This window comes from Cricetulus griseus, chromosome 2, assembly GCF_003668045.3.
Source record: "Cricetulus griseus strain 17A/GY chromosome 2, alternate assembly CriGri-PICRH-1.0, whole genome shotgun sequence".
Taxonomy (NCBI): Eukaryota; Metazoa; Chordata; class Mammalia; order Rodentia; family Cricetidae; genus Cricetulus; species Cricetulus griseus.
In genome coordinates, this window is record NC_048595.1 from 581,770 (window position 1) to 602,305 (window position 20,536).

General features: G+C 47.8%; 1 protein-coding gene across 1 annotated transcript; it reads right to left on the reverse strand.

The window, feature by feature from the left end:
• Positions 1–1,185: 1,185 nt before the first annotated feature.
• Fndc10 (fibronectin type III domain containing 10) lies at positions 1,186–3,866 on the reverse strand. The gene has a single exon (XM_027398563.2). The coding sequence runs from the start codon at positions 3,217–3,219 to the stop codon at positions 2,548–2,550; it is 672 nt and encodes a 223-aa protein (XP_027254364.1). The 5' UTR covers positions 3,220–3,866; the 3' UTR covers positions 1,186–2,547.
• Between the last annotated feature and the right edge of the window lie 16,670 nt (positions 3,867–20,536).

A 20,536-nucleotide genomic window follows, 5' to 3' on the forward strand; every position in this document is an offset into this window, starting at 1 on the left:
AACATCCCTGGCTGTCCTGGACTTACTTTGTAGATCAGACTGGTCACGAACTCAGAGGTCTTCATGCTTCTGCCTCCTGAGTTCTGGGATGAAAGGCGTGCACCACCATGACCCTCTGACTTTGAATTTCTTATTCTCCACTCTCCACATTCTGAGTGCTGGGGTTACAGATATCTACCATGATTCCCAATTTATACAGTGCTGGAGACTGAACCCAGCACCCTTTAAATGCTACAAAAGCATTCTAACAACTGAGCTACAGCTGAATCCTGCTTCGGGTCTGAGGAGGTCTCATAGAACTTTAGCACCACAAAAAGCCACATGGTCCTAGCTCTGGAATCAGACTGTGACTAGGGAGCTAGAAGTTGGACACTAAGGTACTTCAGATAGGGCACTTCCAGAATGCCAACTCCTACCCATGCTGGCTGAAGACACCAGAATATACCTCATATACAGCCTAGGTCCCCAAAGAACAGCAGTGGAAGGCAGCTGGACTGTAAACCCTCCCATTTCTGCCCAGGCTCTCTAGACAACCTGCTATGTCATCCACCCCTAAGATGAGTCTAGGCATATCACTACACCCCCAACCTTTTCCCACTCCCTCAAGATGAGTCACTCATCAGAGCTGGCTCATCCCTGTCTTGTGCTCTTGCCTTCTTCAGGGTCATAGGAGCACAAGAGACCCAAGGACATTCCAGGTGGGGAGAGTGAGTAGCTCACACAGTAGCCCCAGGTTCACTTTCTGCCAAATCCTCCTCCCAGTTCTTAACACTGCAGAGAGAAGCCACATGCTGGGGAGGGTACCTTCTCCTAGAGCTGCACAACTGTTGCTTGTGACAGTTCAAATGGGTCATTATTGTATGCTGAGGATATTTCTAACCACTGACAGTGCCAGCTCCCTACCCACCACCCACCCAACACGGCTGGCCTAGGAAGAGATGCTTTCCCACAGTCTGAGGGTGGACAAGTAAGCTATGGACACCCTGCCTGTCCTTCTGCCAGACTGTAAAGTCAGCATTCCAGTGAACACTTCCTGGGGCTGATCCCTGTCCCATGCCCGCTGGAAAAAGGTTCAAGGCCAGCCACTGGACTAAGGCTTGAGGCCCTTGGAGGAACTGAATCCACCGTACCTTCCCTCACCCATAACCTTCCCTCCAACATCCCAAATAAACACACAAGACAGTGTTGTTGGTCTGAGAGTGATGGACATTTAGATGTTGGCAACTGTCCAGTGCCTCACAGGGAGTGGGCAGAGCAAAGACAGAGAGGTAGGGCACAAGCGCTACCAGCCAGGGCTCAAGTCCTTGTGGTCACTGGGGGAAGAATGGGAGGGGAAATAGCCAGGGGCCAAGTCCAGTGGTCAGAGCCCAGGCTCAGAGACATGGAAAGTGCACAATATCACCAGATGGCTGGATGACCTCAGCTAGGTCCCTGTGTCTGCCAGGAGGCAGGCAAGGCCAACCTCTGACCATGCAGATGGAGGGGCTACACATCACTGGAGTCAGATTTCAGGCTCTCTACCCTCTAGTTGTAAGAAGGACATGGGGTGATGGAGTGGCACCGTGGCCACTGAGGTCTCAAGTTGGTTGAGGCTTGGGATCCAGACCACAGTTAAGGGTCTGGCTGGAGGACAAGGCTGGCAGCTTTCCTTCAGGTCTCCTGATCCCTTCATCTGTCCTCCCAACACTGCCCCCCCAACACACACACACACACACACACACACACACACACACACACACACACACACCGGGAAAGTCCTAATCAAGGCAGTACAAGCGAAAGGAAAGGGTGAATCCCCAGCCTCCTAAGGTGGAGGACCCTCACCCCTGGATGCAGCAGCTGGACATTGGGTCCAGCCTGCTGAGCTACATCATGGCTCTTGGCTTCTTGGACACCCACATAGGAAGACAAAACAGGGCCTGTGAACCCCTGCCTGAAAATCTCGAAGATGGTTGTGTCCTCAATGGGACTCTGGGCAAAAGCATGCATAAACCAGCCAGTCGCAGGGCCACAAATCCCCATGGACAGCTGAGGGATGATGGGTGGCTCCTGCATTGGGCCAGAGAAACTAAGGCACAAAGCTAACCTAAGCCCACTGGGTAAGGTGAGGTGGGTACAGGATCCAGAGGTCACTCGTCCCTATCTGCAAATCGCAAAGTGACCGAGCAACAACAATCACGCCCAAGCTCTGACAACCTAGCACAAGACGAAAGTTCAGGTTGATGATCCTGGGTGCCAGTGGCTCTTGACAGAGGGACTGTAAATTCTGGCCGTCCCTACAAGGCCTCTAGAGACAGGGAAGAACCCTGGCTAACACTCTAGCCTGGAGCCCATGGCCAGTCTGAGGCCTGAGTCTGGAAGGCAGAAACCCAGCTGGGGCTGGCAAGGTCGTCGGATGTTGACAAGATCCCTGCACGGGCTAGTCTCCATTAGGCTCTCCATGGGCATCGTAAAGAGAGAGAGGGAATGAGAGGTAAGCAAGGAAGGGGCCTAGGGTCTTAGCACATTTGGGCAGGTGGAACCCAGGTGGGAGGGTCGCCTTGCGTTTCAGGACTGCCTGCGCCGACTGGGTCGCCGGAAGGTCGGGTGCATGAGGTTCTCGGTGATGTAGGCCACCAGCAGGCAGATGACCACCAACATGACACAGATGGAGCCGCCCACCGCCGTCATGGCCACCACGATCTCCTGCATAGCTGCCGGTTCGGCGGTGAACTCCAAGCACTCGGCGAGCTCTGGCTGGGCGGCGGCGACCTCGGCGCGCAGCGGCAGCGGCTGCAGGCACAAGCGGTAACGCACGCTATCGTGCACATCGGGCAGCAGGTAGTCGCGGCAGGAGGCGCCCAACAGCACGCGATCGCACGGGAAGCGTGTGTAGGTGCCACGCCACGAGCAGTTCAGCGCGAAGACTCGCACGCGGCGCGCCTCGGCCGGAGCCAGGCGCCACTGCAGCAGCACGCTGCGGTTGCGCAGGACGTGGGCGCGTAGCGAACCACCCGCCGAGACCAGCGTCACGCAGCCAGGCGCCTGGCAGCGGAAGCCCCGAGCGGGGCTGCGAAAGCATAGACGCCCACCGCCCGCCTCGGGACCCTCGGACAGCACCTTGTAAGGGCACCAGGGCGCGTCGGAAGCCGGCTCCCAGCCCGGCAGCGTCGGGGTCGCAGCTGCGCCTGAGGGCGGGGCGCAGGCGGCCAGCAGCAGCAGCAGCGGCGGAGCGCGCATCCTGCGGCTAGGCCAGCGCAACGGGGCGCGGGCTCGCGAGCGCACCGGGCGCGGCGGAGGGTCACGCTGGCCACACCACCCCAGCCGTTGCCGCGCTCGCCCCTCGCAGGGCCCTCATCCGCCACCTGCTCCAACCCGCCCCACGAAGGGCCCTCATCCGCCACCCGCTCCAACCCGCCCCACGCCCACGTCTAGTGCGCGCTCGGACCCAGCGGCAGAGGCGGGGCTGACCCAGGTCCCGCCCCCTTAACCCTCTCTGGGCCTCATCCCAGGGCACAAGAGTCCGGCTACCGTGGGCAGGTGGTGCGCAGTGACCCTGGGACAGGGCCTTGCCACAATTGATAAGGACCCCTGACGGACGGTCCCTCCGATGCTGGCCCCTCGTGGCCAGTAAGAGGGACCCGCACTCCACGCTCTGACCAAGGAGATAGGCAAAATGACTGAAATATAACTTCACCCTGAACTCCTGTATCTTTTGGACGGATGGCATCTACTAGGAAGAGAAGTCTGAGGCAAGTCTTTGGCGTGGTGACAACTGAATAACTGCACATCTGAAGAGAAGGTGCAGGTCAGACCGACCCTCTCTGTCTCATCGGTTTTCCTTCCCTTCTTTGGCTAGTGAAGAGGGTCAGGACTGGACAAAGAAAATGCCTACCAAAAGCCCACCCTGAGTCAGGTGGTGCAAGCCTATAGAATCCAAGCTGCTTAACAGAGAACCTACCAATCCCAGCACTCCGGAGGCAGACACAGGCGGATCTCTGTAAGTTCAAGGCGAGCCTGGTCTACAGAGCAAATTCCAGGACAGGCTCCAGATCTACACAGAGAAACTCTGTCTTGAAAAACCAAATAAAGAGTTGGAGGGGAGGGGGCACACAGATAGTACAGAGACAGACAGAGACAGAGAGACTACCTGGGCTACCAAATTAACTCAAGGTCAACCTGGATAATTTAGTGAGACCCTCAAAATGAAAACAAGATAAAAAGTAAAAACAAGCCCATTCCCTATGGAGGGATACTATTGCAGCCCAGATACAGCAAGGAGGGTCTAGACCCTCCCCAAACAATATGACAGACTTTGAAGGTCCTTGGTAGAGGGCCTCACTATCCCTGCAGAGGAGTGGGGGGGGTTGGGGAGGAAATATGGGAGGAGTGGAGGGCAAGGGAATGGGGGAATGGATATGTAAATATGAGTAATTAAAAATAATAATTTTTTTTAAAAAGTAAAACAAGCACCCCAGAGAGGTTATAGTGGCCTAAACCTGTAATCCCAGTTCTTGGGAGAACAGATCAGGAAGGTCAAGGCCATCCTTGACTGCTTAGCAAACATAAGACCACTCTCAAAAACATAGAACAACCAAACAGAAACAACTCAGCTGTGCAATAGCTATGCTGCTCCACAGAGGAAAAGGAAGAAAGGCAACACCGCAGGACCACTGCAGTCCTACTCTTGCGCTGGTCACCCAACACGCACAGCTTTCAGGGTCAGAGAACACCTGGCTAGGCCCACCTTGCCCTAACTAGGGGTGAAGCCAGAACCCCCCTAGTGCTGAAAACTCTGCTGTTAAGGACAGAGAGGTGAGGAGGGTCTCAGCCAAATGTCCTTTGGATTCTGACCCCCTCATGACACCTTCCAGCTGACCTAAGCTGGGAAAGGATAAAGAGGGCCTAGGTGGGCTGCAGTGTTCACAGAACATACATGTCTGTAAACAATCATATGTTCCCACTCGCCCACAGAGCCCTTTCCTAGCCTCTGTCCTAGCCATCCTGAAAATGGGAAGCAGCACCAGTCTTACCGGCAGGAACCGAACCTGAGGTCAATATCAGAAGCCTCCCACCCAGTCAGTGCACCTTGTCTCTAACTCGGAGGAACCCAATTACAACACGAGGCCTCTAAATTTGAAGGAACCTTGGATCGGGTCCGCTGAGATCTCTGCTCCCAGTGGAGGACAGAGGTTTTGAGAGATGTATCCCCCACCACCCACTTCTACCTTCCCCTTAGGCTGGGCAAACAGCAGACTCTTGCCTCATCATTGTAAGAGTGCCCCTGATCAAGGAATTAGAAAATAATGATTACCTCAGGGACCTACATGTCATGTCCAGAACTACCTGGACCCTTCATTCAGTTGGCTTGTAGATAGGTATCTGCTGGAAATATGGATACCTAGAGTCCCTCTTTACCTTGGAGTAGGGTACAGAAAATGGGCGGGGCAACATGATGTGGAATCCTTGGACTGAAGAGAGCTGGATGCTCAATCCCAGTCCACACCAGGAATTAGAGTCAGAAGGATGCAGGAAAAGCTGTCTGGTGGCTTTAATAGGAATGCTCCCCCTCCAGCATAGGCTCATAGATTTTTGAATGTTTGGTCACCAGGGAGTGGCACTATTAGGTGTGGCCTTGCTGGAGGAAGTGTGTCACTGTTTTGGGTTTGAGGTGTCAAGCCAGTCCCAGTGTTTTCTCCCTGGTGCCTGTGGATCCATACATAGAACCCACTGCCACATCTCCAGCACCGTGTCTGCCTGCATGCTGCCACACATCCCACCAAACTAATTATGAACTAAACCTCTGTAAGCAAGCCCCTATTAAATGCCATGGCCATGGTGTCTCTTCACGGCAATGGAACGCTGACCAAGACAAGCTGTCCACCTTGTTACACAGTTGCCGAGGTTTGGCCTGCATCAGTCCCATGCTATGGAAGCCATATATTCTGGACTGATGTCTTTGGGGCTGCAATCAGAGCCAGTCGAACAGCCCTGGGTCCATCCCTGAGTGGGAGAGTGTGGACCTGGAAACTCCTAGCTACCCAATGGCGATAAAGATAAGACAGAGGCATCTTGTCATCTCAGGAGGGCTCTCAGTCCATGATGGAGACTAGAGTCCATGGTTTATTCAAACATCCTCTTAAATAGCGTTCCAACAGTAGGTGTGATATCAGAAAGCAACTATTATCATGTATAAAGCTAATATCAAATATTTCCTTTAATCCCAGAGGCACCCCTAAAACTTCTTGTCCTCATCAGCCTTCCACCAGTCCCTAGGCACGTATTCAAGTCCTCAGAATAAGTGTGGGCCAACCCAGGTCCTAGATCTATTATTATGCAAACTAGGAGACCTTCTCCACTGAGGCCAAGCCATCCAGCGGTAACCAGATGCCATTTAAAAGACAATGTGAGATTCGGGCTCATGGAACCGAGCTGAGGTTTGAACCCAAAATATCATAAATCCATCTTTTTTGGTCCCCAACGCACAGTCAGCTGAGTTGAAAAACACAATACCCGCTGGGCGTTGGTGGCACACGCCTTTAATCCCAGCACTTGGGAGGCAGAGGCAGGCGGATCTCTGTGAGTTCGAGGCCAGCCTGGTCTCCAGGGTAGTGCCAGGATAGGCTCCAAAGCTACACAGAGAAACACAATACCCAGAGCCATAGCCTAGATCTGACTTCATCTATGCCTCAAGCTCGTCCTAGGTTAAGGGCCTTTCCAGTGGGCCAGGGGCTCACCTTTTCCTGATCAGGGCAGCACTTGATCTGATTGTCAGACACTCTCTCCTCTGGGTTGGGCTGCCCATGGGGATGAGGATTTTGGTATATCCTGTCTGGATAATTCTATCAATGGTATCTTTCCAGCTAGGAACAAAGAGAGAACAAAGGCAGGGGAAAGGTGATCCCATGCAAGGGATCACAGCACCATCAGAGAAAGCTGGCAACAGGAGGCCCCTACTTGCAAACCAAATTTTCTAAGCCAACAGAGCAAAGAAAAGAGAGCCATGTTGTCCCTAGAAACCACAAGGAGCCTACCACCTCCTCATTCCATGTTGACCCACTCAAGTAGGATATCCCCTGGTCCTATGGGAGCACAGTCTTAGGGCTTGGCTCTGTTGAAGCATTGCAGCCCTGACCATGCCACTGGAACCTGCAGGAATAGTGGCAGCTTGGGCCCTATCAGGAGCTATGTTCATACCTCTACACAGGACTTCCTTGTTACAACCTTCCAGGTCCTTGCTCACAAGACTACCAATCAACACAAATACCACTCTGCAGAGAGCACAGTGGGGAAGCAGGCTGGAACAGGTGGCTCTTCTTTGGGTCACAGCCAACTTCCTAGGTAATGCTGCCTGAAACCAGAGAGGTAAAGGAGCCTGGCACAGGCAGGATGCCCAGAAAGTACATCATGGGTTAGGTAGACAGATGGAGGCAGATTAGTACAAAGTGCACAAGTTGAGGCCAAAACACAAGGTCCTGCAGGATAATGAGACTGTTGTGGGGTATGGAGTGGGGGTTGACTACCCCAAGGCCATTTACATTTCTAGTAGCAATAATTCCATTTCCCTTGGGGGACCCTCTTTCTAAGGCTAGGAGGAGTTTGGGTGGGACTGACCTTTGGTAGGTGACTGGCCTGCACATTCAGATTTGTTATAAAACTTATGGAAAGAAGTTGATTATCCCAATGTCAGCTTCTGTGGCTATAAAGTTATCTTAAGGCAATAGCTGATCAAAAAGGAAACCAAACACAGAAAATGCAAGAAATCTGACATGTGGTCTTCCTTTAAGTGTCTGGGATCTAGCCTCAGATGAAGAGAGCCCATGTGCTGGACTTCACAATCATGAGAGAGGGCAAAGTCATATTTTTTTTCCAGACAGGGTTTCTCTATGGCTTTGGAAGCTGTCCTGGAACTAACTGTTGTAGACCAGGCATGTCTCGATCACACAGAGATCTGCCTGCCCTCTGAATTGCTGGGATTATTATAATTTATTTCTATTTTATGTGTGTGCATTGGTGTTTTAGCTGCATGTATGTGAGTGTGAGGATGTCATCTCTCTTGAAACTGGGGTGACAGGTGTGAGCACACATGAACACACATGGGTGCTGGGAATTGAACCTGAGTCCTCTGGAAGAGCAGTCAGTGCTCCTAAACTCTGAGCCATCTCTCCAGCCCCTGCAAAGTCATTTTTTTTACAGGTCTGGAAACATGGGGATACTGACTGACATTTTCCATGGTATTCTCAGCTGCAGACCCTACAGAAGAAGCTGACTCTGGTTATGAACTGTGAACACAGATTTAGCACTGGTACTGGGTGAGGGGCAAGGAGCTAATAAAGGAGGGCAAGGCCATATCTACTGGCTGCCGTTGGAGCAAAGGAAGCTACTTCATTGTTCCCCAGGTCTCCTATTATCAATGGAGATTTGACACTGGAAGAGGGCATGGCTAGAGAAAGGAGGAAGAAGACAGGTCTATTTAGCGCCTACATCCTGTTGATCTTTTTACATGAACTCCACCTATGGTGAACACTGCACACATACCAGCATGCTGATATTTTCATTAAAGGTTTTCTCATGAGGCCGGGCAGCGGTGGCACACCACTTTAATCCCAGCACTTGGGAGGCAGAGGCAGGAGGATCTCTGTGAGTTCGAGACCAGCCTGGTCTACAAGAGCTAGTTCAAGGACAGCATCCAAAGGCACAGAGAAACCCTGTCTCAGAGAAGAAGAAGAAGAAGAAGAAGAAGAAGAAGAAGAAGAAGAAGAAGAAGAAGAAGAAGAAGAAGAAGAAGAAGAAGAAGAAGTATTTAGACAACATCTTGTGGGAATTGGTTTTCTCCTTCTTCCACCATGTAACTTTCAGTGAATGAACTCAGGTTCTCAGTCTTGGCGGCAAGTCTTTAAGTGCGGAGCCATTTTGAGATGCTACAGCAGCCAGTGTTCTAAGTTCAAGGCTAGCCTGGTCTACACAGTAAGACTCTGTCTCAGTTTTAAAAATTCCTTTAAATTACATTTATCGGCCAGATATGGTGGTTCACAGCTTTAATCTCAGCACCTAGGAGGGGAAGGCAAGTGGCTCTCCAGGATTTTAAGATTAGCTTAGTCTACATCGTAAGTTCCAAGGTAGCTGGGTGTCATAGTTAAGGTTTCTATTGCTAGGAAGAGACATGATGATCATAGAAACTCTTTTTGTTTGTTTGTTGATTGGTTGTTTTTTTTCCAGACAGGGTTTTACTGTGGCTTTGGAGCCTATCCTGGCACTCGCTCCGGAGACCAGGCTGGCCTCGAACTCACAGAGATCCGCCTGTCTCTGCCTCCCAAGTGAGGGATTAAAGGCAGGTGCCACCAATGCCCAGCATAGCAACTCTTAAAAGAAAAACATTTGCCAGGCATTGGTGGTACCTGCCTTTAATCCCACCACTCAGGAGGCAGAAGCATGAGGATTTCTGTGAGTTTGAGGCCAGCCTGGTCTACAGTGCAAGTTCCAGGACAGGCTCCAAAGCAATACAGAATAAGCCTGTCTCGAAAAACCAAAAAGAAAAATAAAAGGTTTACTCCATTATCATCATGGCAGGAAGTATGCAGGCAGACATGGTGCTGGAGAGGTAGCTGAGAGTTCTACATCCAGATCCACAGGCAGCAGGAAAAGAGAGCCACTGGTCCTGCTTGGCTTGGACACAAGTCCTACAATAAAGCCACACCTACTCCAAAAAGACCACACCCACTCCAAAAGACCACACCTCTGAACTCTTCTCAAGTAGTGCCACTCCTTGATGATTAAGTATCCAAATCTATGAACCTATGGGGTTTGTTCTTATTCAAACCATTAACCACCACAGAATCTTAATCCAAAATAACAAATGGCCCTGGCTATAAGAGTGAAGACGATCTGTAGTCCGTAAGGTTAAGATATCTTTATTCAGCTAAACACTGGCCAAGCATAAGCCAGACCGTGCCCAGAGGCAGCAGGCTAGGGAGGCCAGAGAGAGAGCTCCCACGTATCTGCTGCCCCCTTAAGAACTCCCCACTCATTGCCAGGACAGGCTCCAAAGCTATACAGAGAAACTCTGTCTCAAAAAAAAAAAAAAAAAAAAAGAATTCCCCACTCTTCATCTTAAACCTCCCCTGACCACGCCCTGACAAGGCATAGTCAAGCACACCTGTACCTAGCTCCTAGGAGGCCGGGCTACAGTGTCTCCCTACACCTGACAGAGTTTTAAACTTCTCTCTGAAACTTCACAAACTAGGCCTTGCTCACAACATTCAGTGGCTTTTCTAGCCCAAGTTTACAAAGTCCTTCCACAATCCTCCCAAAAAGTCACAGCAATACCCCCACTATCCTGGTACCATTTCTATCTTTGAGTTACTATTGCTGTAATAAAATAACACCATGGCCAAAGCAAATTGGGGTGGAAAGGGTTTAGTTTACTTATGCTTCCACATCATAGCTCATCATCAAAGGAAGTCAGGGCAAGGAATCTAGTAAGGCAGGAATGTAGAGGCAAGAGCTGATGCAGAAGCCATGAAGGAATGGTTTCCATGGCTCACTCAGCCTGACTTCTTTCTTCTTCTTCTTCTTCTTTTTTTTTTTTTTCTAGACAGTGTTTCTCTGTGTCACCCTGGCTGTCCTGGAACTTGTTCTCTAGTCCAGGCTGGCATTGAACTCAGGGATACACCTGCCTCTGCCTCCTGAATGTGTACACCCACCCCCACCCCCACCCCCACAACACCCCCGCTTCATCCTGCTTTCTTTCTTTTTTTGGTTTTTCGAGACAGGGTTTCTCTGTGGCATTGGAGGTTGTCTTGAACGAGCTCTTGTAGACCAGGCTGGTCTCGAACTCACAGAGATCCACCTGCCTCTGCCTTCTGAGTGCTGGGATTAAAGGTGTGCGCCACCACCAGCTGGCCCCTCATCCTGCTTTCTTATAGAACTCGGTACTACAAAGGCTGGGCTCTCCCACATCAATCCCTAATTAAGAAATGCTTACAGGCTTCCTTGCAGCCCAGTCTTATGGAGGCATTTTCTCAATTGAGGCTTCCTCCTCTCTGATGACTAAGTTGACATACAACTAGCCAGCACAATCCCGACATCTACCAGGTGAGCTTACTGCCTTATCACCAAGTGAAGCTGAGGAGATACTGCCCGAAAGACCTCAGGCCCAGAGTAAGGCTACAAGGGGCAGGAAGAGCCCTATCCCTCTAAGGCCATCAAGTAGAGCACTGGGGACACTGTCTAGACTAAGCCCAGGACTATGGTCCTGCTATGCCAGGCTGGCCTCACTTGTGACGATGACTAGCACCCACAGAACTTGCTGGAGTCAGTGGGATTATGCCTGCTAGACTATATGCAAGCTGCCCTATGTTGCCTTCAAGAAAACTAGTGAGGGGCTGGAAAGATGGCTCGGAGGTTAAGAGCTTGTACTGCTCTGGAAGAGGATCTGAGTTTGAGATCAGTTCCTAGTACTTGTGCCAGGCAGCCCCTACCTGTAAGCCCCCCCACACACACACACACTCCAAAAAGCACACAAACATAAGTGCCCTGAGGGTGACTGATCTTCCAGTGTTCCAGTCAATGGGGTAATATGACTTGAGTATAAAATGTCCCCCACAGTCCTCTGTGTTTGAATACTTTGTCATTAGTGGCTCACAACCATCTGTAATGAGATCTGGTGCCCTCTTCTGGAATAAAAGCATACCTGCAGATGGAGCACTCATACATAAAATAAATAAAATCTAAAAAAAAAAAAAAAAGCCAATGTAAAACATGGTTGTGGGAGGACTAAGAAAATTGAGATGTCCTATGACTAGGAATTGCTTTGGCATTTGTCTCTTTGGGGAGCTTCAGATAAGATACTCGGAAAGAGCCTTTTGCAAAGCTACAGTCAGCCATTCCACCAGAGGCTGACTCCCTTGTGGCCATGAAGGCTAAAATTCATTCCAGAGTGGCCCTGATTCTTCCATAGACCACGTGAACTGACACAACACCTAACCTAAGGCTAAATTTTCTATACTTAGTAGCAAGTCTCTCTGTGTCTTCAAGGTACTGTGACAAGCAGTGTGGAAGCTCCTGCCTCACTCCCAAAACTTCTGGTTTCTTATCTGAAAAGCAGGGTGTCAACACCTCTACTGCCTGGGTTTCTGCCCTCATCTGGGTGTCAAATGTTTCCCCTGTATTAAAAGCTTGGTCTCCAAGGTGGTGATATCAGAAGACGGTAGAACCTTTAAGAGGAGGGGCCTTGTTGGAGGTCTTCAGACAACTGGGGAACCCCACTTGACTCCCTAGTGCAGACTGGCAGGATACAGGATGGCAATGGAGCCTAAAAGGCCACTTGGTACAGAGAGGAAAACAGGGTCATGAGGCTGAGAAATAGAGCCAGGTATCACCTGAGGTTTCTGTTACCTCTCCCCTTCCTGTGACTCTCCATTTTCCCTTTTAACCAAATCTATTCAGTTGCCTTGGGCAAGATGTCAACTTTTTGCCTAAAAATAACATGTGGAGCAAGATCATTGAACAAAGAATCCTCATATGATGTTTTCAATAATCAACAAGAAGGCATAGACTACTGGGTGCTGGTGGTGCACGCCTTTAATCCCAGCACTTGGGAGGCAGAGGCAGGTGGATCTTTGTGAGTTCGAGACCAGCCTGGTGTACAAGAGCGAGTTCCAGGACAGCCTCAAAAGCCACAGAGAAACCCTGTCTTGAAACAAACAAACAAACAAAAAGGCATAGACCTGAGCTGGCAGTGATGGCGAATCCCAGCACTCAGAAGGCAGAGGCAGGCAGATCTCTTGAGTTCAAGACCAGCCTGGTCTACAGAGTGAGTTCCAGGACAACTAGGGCTGTTACACAGAAAAACCCTGACTTGGAACCCCACCCCCCAAAAAAAAGAATGTAAAAAACAAAAACAAAACAAAACAAAACAAACAAAAAAACGCCATCCAGGTTGCTTGGTTTATTCCATTTGCTCTTAGGACCCATTAGGGAGGTAGAGGAGCCAGTGTGTGCCATAATCATTACCATGGCTTTCTGGCTTATGTGGGATCAGCACCAGCTCAGCTGTGCAGCGTAGGAATAGAGAGCAGGCCTGGGTTCAAGGCATCTGAAACCCTACTGACCATTTCATCTCTGTTCACTTTAATGATTTAGTCTGGTCAGCTCTCCTAGGAATTTTTCCATTTTGTTTACATACCCAAATGTACTGCCAAAACCCATCCACAGCGTTCTCATTCCTGCTGTGTGTGTCATTATGTCAGCTTTTCCATTCCTGGCATAGAAGAAAAACACCATGGCACCATACCTCATTCCTGCTATGAGAATTCCTACTCCACTCTCTCTTGATTCTTTGGTAGCTTGGTGCTCTACAGACTTGTTCTCTGGAAGCTTAGCTAAGAGGCCTCAGTTCAGATACATAGTAGCCAATTGTCTGCCAAGGGACAGTGCATGGTCCCTTTGTTGCCGGCAGCTTCCATGAGGCCAGGACTGAGACATATCCAGGTCTCCCTGCTCTCTAGCCAAGTGGAGAGTGGAAGATTTCTGTGTTTTGTTTTGTTTTTGTGTGTGGTATGGGTTTTTATGGCATGTGCCTCCAAATTGCCTCTAAATGGAAACATTTGCCTGCAAGACAGAGTGTTTCTTGGGTCAAACGGACCAGCAGATGCATCAGGGGAATGTGGGACTGTGTTCTTCCTTGGTCTTAGGCAGAGCAGGTTAATTCAGCCCCACTAAGTTCATCAGAGGTGGAGAAATACAGGGAGGCAGGCTCTAAGGAAGGACTCCAAGACGTGGAGGTGGAATGGCTCAGAGAGAAAGGCAGGATTACAGAGAGCAGAGCGCTAATTAGTTGTAACAACACTGATCTGTGGCAGGGAAACAACTGGCACACATGAATGGAACCTTTCCCTGCCATCTTAGACCTTGCTTATGCTGGACTTTAGTGTATCCTTAGTTGTGAATCTCTGGGACCTGACACTTGCTCAGAACAGATGACGATGGACTTTCAGAGTGATTTAATAGAGCTATCTTTGTAACCCCATTATTTGGTATGGGTTGCCTCGTCCTACTCCTCCTCTAGAAAAGGTTCTGATATGAAGATGACGTAATATTAACTTCTGAGTGTTTTTGCAAATTTGGAGAGAGGTGAGTGCATCTGAAGGAGCAAGCCCGAGTCATTAATTCACAAAGAGTAAACAAAGGTATCTCATATACACAGGCAAAAAAACAGTAAGGTTTTAATTGAAACCATCAGTGCCAGAGGAGGGTTACTCTCAAGAGATTGTTGGCTAAGGAAGCCCTAGAGGCTCCCCAAAATAAAGGTTATTTGCCACAGTTTTTGGTTGTGTTACAGAACTGAATGGTGAGACTCTTTTGTTGAAGACATTGTAGTTTTTGCTTGTAAGTCTTGGAGAAATAAAGCTAGGACTAGGCCTGAAGGGTCTCCTCCGTGTGAACTAGCTCCTGTATTTTAGATGTTGCTACTGAGGATCCTCTGAAGGAAACACAAAAGTCCTACTCAGGGGTGGATCATGCATACTTCACAATGCAAGTGCAGGGCCATACATGCTAGCCAGCATGATAGTGTCAAGAGTGGTTATTTCTAATTGGAGTGTGTGTGTGTGTTTCATCTCACATGAAAAGCCTGTTACAGACTGGAGAGTTGGCTCAGTGGTTAAGAGTATTGGCTGTTCTTCTAGATGACCCAGGTTCAATTCCCAGAACCCACATGGCAGCTCAAAACTATCTCTACCTCTAGTTCTAGAGGAATCCCACACCCTCAAAAGACATACATGTGGGCAAAACACCATTGTACATAAAATACAAATAAATTAATAAAAAAAGAAAAGTTTGTCACATAACAGTGGGAAAGTTTTTTGTTTTGTTTTGTTTTATTTTATTTTGAGACAGGGTTTCTTTGTGTAGCCTTGGCTGTCTTGGAACTAGCTCTATAGACCAGGCAGGACTCCAATTCACAGAGATTCGCCTGCCTCTGCCTCCTGACTGCTGGGATTAAAGGCGTGCCGCCGCCGCCGCCGCCGCCGCCGCCACCACCACCACCCGACCAGTGGGAGATTTTTAAAAAATATTTATTCTGTCTTCGTGTATGCCTGTATAACAGAAGAGGGTATGAGATATCATTATATATGGTTGTAAGTAGCCATATGGTTGCTGGGAATTGAACTCAGTACCTCTGGAAGAACAACCAGTTCTCTTAAACTCTCCAGCCCTTGGTGGGAGACTTTTTTTTTTCAAGACAGGGTTTCCTCTGTATTGTTTTGGAGCCTGTCCTGGAACTTGTTCTGTAGACCAGGCGGCCTTGAACTTTCAGAGATCCACCTGTCTCTGCCTCCCGAGTGCTGGGATTAAAGTCGTGTGCCACCAATGCCTGGCTTTGGTGGGAGATTTTTAAGACACTATTTTTGGACTTTTTTTTTGTACAGGGAAGTTTCTGTACATCGGATGTGAGAATGCAGTCTGTCTTAGTCTGGGTTTTTATTGCTGTAAAGAGACTCCATGACCACGGCAACTTTTTTAAAGGAAAACATGTACTTGAGGTGGTGGCTTACAGTTCAGCAGTTCAGCCCATTCTCATCATGGTGACAGCATGGTGGTGTGCAGGCAGACATGGCGCTGGCTGTGTCTTGATCAGAGCAACAAGTGGGTTAGGCTTAAGCAAAAGAGAATTTAAAACCACCCCCACAGTGACACAAGTCCTTCAACACAGCCTCACCTACTTCAACAAGGCCACACCTCCCAGTAGTGCCTCTCCCTATGAGTTTATGGGGGTCAATAACATTCAAATTATCACGGAGCCCATCACCTCCAATCTGATCACTGTGGTTGGTTCTGTTATTTTGAATCTTGCCCTGGATTTTTTTTTTCACTTCAGTCAAGGTTGCAGTCTAGGCTGGCCTCAAAATCACAACTATCCTTTCTCAGTCTCCTAAAGGCTGGGAGTTCAGGTGTGAGCCTCAATGCCCTGCTGCCCTAGAAATACTTTCTAGTATGACTTTCTTTTTCCCCCTAGAGAAAAATAGGTGTACAATTTCTTTGTAGAGCCAAAAAACAAACAAAACCAAAAATAAAAAAAAAGAACAAAAACAAACAACAAAAAAGCCCATCTCTAGGTATTTCCCCTTCTCCCTTTTGATATAGGGCTATCGAGATACCTCTTCTGGAAAAAGTGCTTGCCATGCACAAGCTGATAATCTGAATGTGACCCTCAGAACCTACATAAAGGTGGAAAGGGAGAACTGGTGTCACAAGATTGCCCCCTGTAGGGCTGGAGAGATGGTTAAGTGGTTAAGAGCACTGGCTAGCATTCCAAAGGATCAGGATTCAATTCCTACCACCCACATGGCAGCTCACAACTGTCTATAGCTCCAGTTCCAGGAGATCCAACATTTGCACATGAAATAATAAATCATTAAAGAAGATTGTCCCCGGGCTGGAGAGATGGCTCAGAGGTTAAGAGCACCGACTGCTCTTCCAGAGGTCCTGAGTTCAATTCCCAGCAACCACATGATGGCTCACAACCATCTGTTATGAGATCTGGTGCCCTCTTCTGGTGTGCAGATATACATGGAAGCAGAATGGTGTATGCATAATAAATAAATAAAATCTTAAAAAAAAAAGATTGTCCCCTCTCACATACTCATATCAAGAACACACACGATGCACAATAATAAACTTAATAAAATTTATAACTCATGATAGGGCTGGGCATTGGTGGTGCACGCCTTTAGTCCCAGCACTCCGGAGGCTGAAGCAGGTGGATCTCTGTGAGTTCCAGGCCAGCCTGGCTACAAAGTGAGTTCCAGGACAGCCTCTAAAGCTACATAGGGAAACCCTGTCTCAGAAAAAAATAAAATAAAATAAAGCTCAGGATAAATTTGTCAAGTTCCTGACTCAGTCTTTCCATTCACATGGGCACTTCTCGAATTCTTCATTGACATCACAGGCATTTTTGGGTTGTCACACACCCACTGGTGTGTGTCAGACAACTGTCTGTTCTGTTCACTTGTGTTCTCAGCTCCCCTGCAAGCTTCAATTTTGCCAGTTGTGGTGCAGTCATGAAATGCAGAATTGTTGAATGGATAAATATGCATATTTCACTCACTTGTTATTCCCAAAAAAACGTTGGGGCCCTGCCAGAAAGAAAAATGAGAAAGAATACAGAATTCTTTCTGAGGCTAGGTCGTCCCTTGTCCTTGCTGCCTCTCACATCTTCCTAGCAGTGCCCAGTCAACCTGGTCTTCTGCATGTGGAGGTTGCTCTTCCTTTCCCTGTATCAGCTTGGTGATTTTTTATTTATTTATTTATTAGTTCCAGTTAGGGAACAAGCTGTTTCAAGTCCCTTCTCCCTCTCCCTCCCCTCACCCCCATCCCTCCTCCCCCACCCCCAGCCCACCCCCACTCCATCCACCCACCACTCCCCAGGCAGGGTAGGGCCCTCAACGGGGGCTCTGCAAAGACCACCAAATCTTCCTGTGCTGGTCCTGGGCCCTTCCCCATGTGTCCAGGGCCACAGCTTGGTGATTAATATAAATAGTCATTTGAATTCTATTTAGCTTTACTTTTTTTAACTATTTTTTAAAAGATAGATATTTTAAAAGATAGATTTTTTTAAAAGATAGATATTTTTTAAAAGATAGTTTTTGTTTTTTTTTTTTTTTGGTTTTTCAAGACGACAGGATTTCTCTGTGGCTTTGGAGGCTGTTCTGGAACTAGCTCTTGTAGAACAGGCTGGTCTTGAACTCACAGAGATCCTCCTGCCTCTGCCTCCCGAGTGCTGGGATTAAAAGATTTTATTATGTACACAACATTCTGCTTCCATGTATATTTGCACACCAGAAGAGGGCACCAGATCTCATAACCGATGGTTGTGAGCCTCCATGTGGTTGCTGGGAATTGAACTCAGGACCTTTGGAAGAACAGTCAGTGTTCTTAACCGCTGAGCCATCTCTCCAGCCCCTTTAACTATTTCTTTAAGGTCCTTCAATTTATCTATTTACCATGCTGCTGAAAATGAGTCATTCATTCCTTCAACATTTTATTATTATTATTATTATTATTAATTATTATTATTATTATTATTATTGTTATTATTTTGGTTTCTTTGAGACAGGGTTTCTCTGTATTGCTTTGGAGGTTGTCCTGGAACTTGCTCTGTAGACCAGGCTGGCCTCGAACTCACAGAGATCCACCTGCCTCTGCCTGCCCACTGCTGGGATTAAAGGTGTGCACCACAATACCCGGCTTTTTATTATTTCTTTTTTAAGGTTCACACTTAAAGCGTTGTAAAATTGTGTCCTAGGACAGTTTCTCTCTTCATTTATGTCTGTCAATGTCTGTTACCAACAGGTGCTTCTGAGGCTAATTATGCCCACCAGGAGGTAAAGGTTTGTTGTCTACTTGCTCTACGTTTAAGTCACTGTGTAAGCCCTCTGTTTCCTGGCCTTTCCCCTAACTATATATTATAAAGAGATGTATGTGGAGATGTTTGAGTACCCTAAAACACAGCAACACTCTCTTGATGGCAGGATTTGTCTTCAATAATTAAAAAAAATTTTTTAAAGATTTTATTTATTTATTATGTATACAACATTCTGCTTCCATGTATATTTGCACACCAGAAGAGGGCACCAAATCTCATAATGGATGGTTGTGAGCCACCATGTGGTTGCTGGGAATTGAACTCAGGACCTCTAGAAGAGGTCAGTGCTCTTAACCTCTGAGCCATCTCTCCAGCCCTGTCTTCAATAATTTGTTGCAAAAATTGCCCTCAAACATATGATTCCCGTACATGCACTCCATCCCAAGACACTTGCCAGTTAGAATTGCTGGCTATTAGCCTGTGTGAAGTTAGTAATTTTGAAATCTTTTTGACTGCTCCCCATAGGGCTGAGGCACCACCTGCTGGCTGTTGAGTGTATTACCACACAGGGCTCAGGATGAAGGTTGCTGTTCTTTGTTGGGGATGGAAAGGAGAAAAGGAGGTTGATACTGTGCACAGCTAATCCTAGTTCCAAAACATAAACTTGCTTTTTTTTTTCTTATTACATAGCCTTGGCTGGCCTGGAACTCTCTAGTAGACCAGACTGGCTTGGAACTCATAGAGATTCACATGATGCTGGGATTAATAGTCGAGGTACATTTATAAACGTGGTGCATATTGTATTGTATTGTCCTGCCTCTGCCTTCCAGCTTCTGGAACTACAGGCATGAGTGATCATTCCCAGATCAATGTTTTTGCTCCACGGCCCCAAGTTCCACTTAGCCACTATGGTTCTTCATATTTTCCTGGTTCCCTAATCCAGGAGATCCCTTAGCATGGAGTTGTCTCGTGTTTCTCCTGTGTGCAGAGGTCACGCTCCTTGAGGTTGGTGCTGTGCCTCCCACAGTGGGAAGGTGTTGCATTTGTTTGTCTTCTCAGTAGTGTTAGCACTGATTTCTGTGAGCCACAGGTTTCTCCACTGTGTTTTTTGTTTGTAATTAACAAATATCTTAGTCAGGCAATGATGGTGCACGCCTTTTATTACCAGTGCTCAGAAGGCAGAGGCGGGTGGATCTCTGTGAGTTCAAAGGCCAGCCTGGTCTACAGAGTGAGTTCCAGGACAGGCTCCAAAGCTACACAGAAAAACTCATAAATTCTTCATGCTTCTGCCTCCCAAGTCCTGGGATCAAAGGCATGCACCACCATACCTAGTTGGCATCTCTCTTCATAGATGCTTCTGTGTGTCCTCACAGGGCTCAAGGGCAAAGGGACTAACAAGACCCTTAGACCTCTTCATGAGGAAATTAATTCCATCACATCCTCAAAGCACTACCTTCTCACCCTTACATACCATCAGCTTTTGAAATGTATGTAGATTTTTTTTTTTGAGACAGGGTTTCTCGGTGTAGCCCTGACTGTCCTGGCATTCACTCCTGTAGACCAGGTTGACCTCCAACTCACAGAGATCTGCCTGCCTCTGCCTCCTGAGTTCTGGGATTACAGGCAAGTGCCACCACTGCCTGACTGCATATAAATTTTGAAAGGATTTTAATTCTCAGACTATAGCAGGACTCATGTAATAGGAAACATTTTGTCAATGTGTTTCACTTAGGAGCCAATTGTAAAACATACCATCCCACTTTATGGCTGAATATTGTTCTGTAACATGAATATATCATACCTATTTACTCACTCATTGTTGATGAATGTATCTTCATTTACTATGAATGGTGCTGTTATGAATATTCATGTACAACTATTTAGTCCATTTCAATTCTTTTTCTTAGTTTCATAGCAGCTTTATTTAAAATATAGTAAATGAAAAATGGGTTAATTATGATTATTATACAATGTAAGATAATGGCGAAATAAAAATGAGACTAACTTTATAAGCGGGATGTGCTTGTAAGTCACACATGTCAATGATTTTTTTTTATTATATGTGTATGAATGTTTTGCCAAGGCTCAGTGGAGACCAACCAGAAAGTAGGCCTGAAGTTTCAGTTTACTCTGGCGCAACACCTGACTCCAGGAGAAACCACAAGTTGGGACCACCTGGGCACCACCCAG

Excerpts from the sequence above, each read along its gene's own strand:
- Fndc10 (XM_027398563.2), bottom strand. The coding sequence starts at position 3,219 with ATGCGCGCTCCGCCGCTGCTGCTGCTGCTGGCCGCCTGCGCCCCGCCC.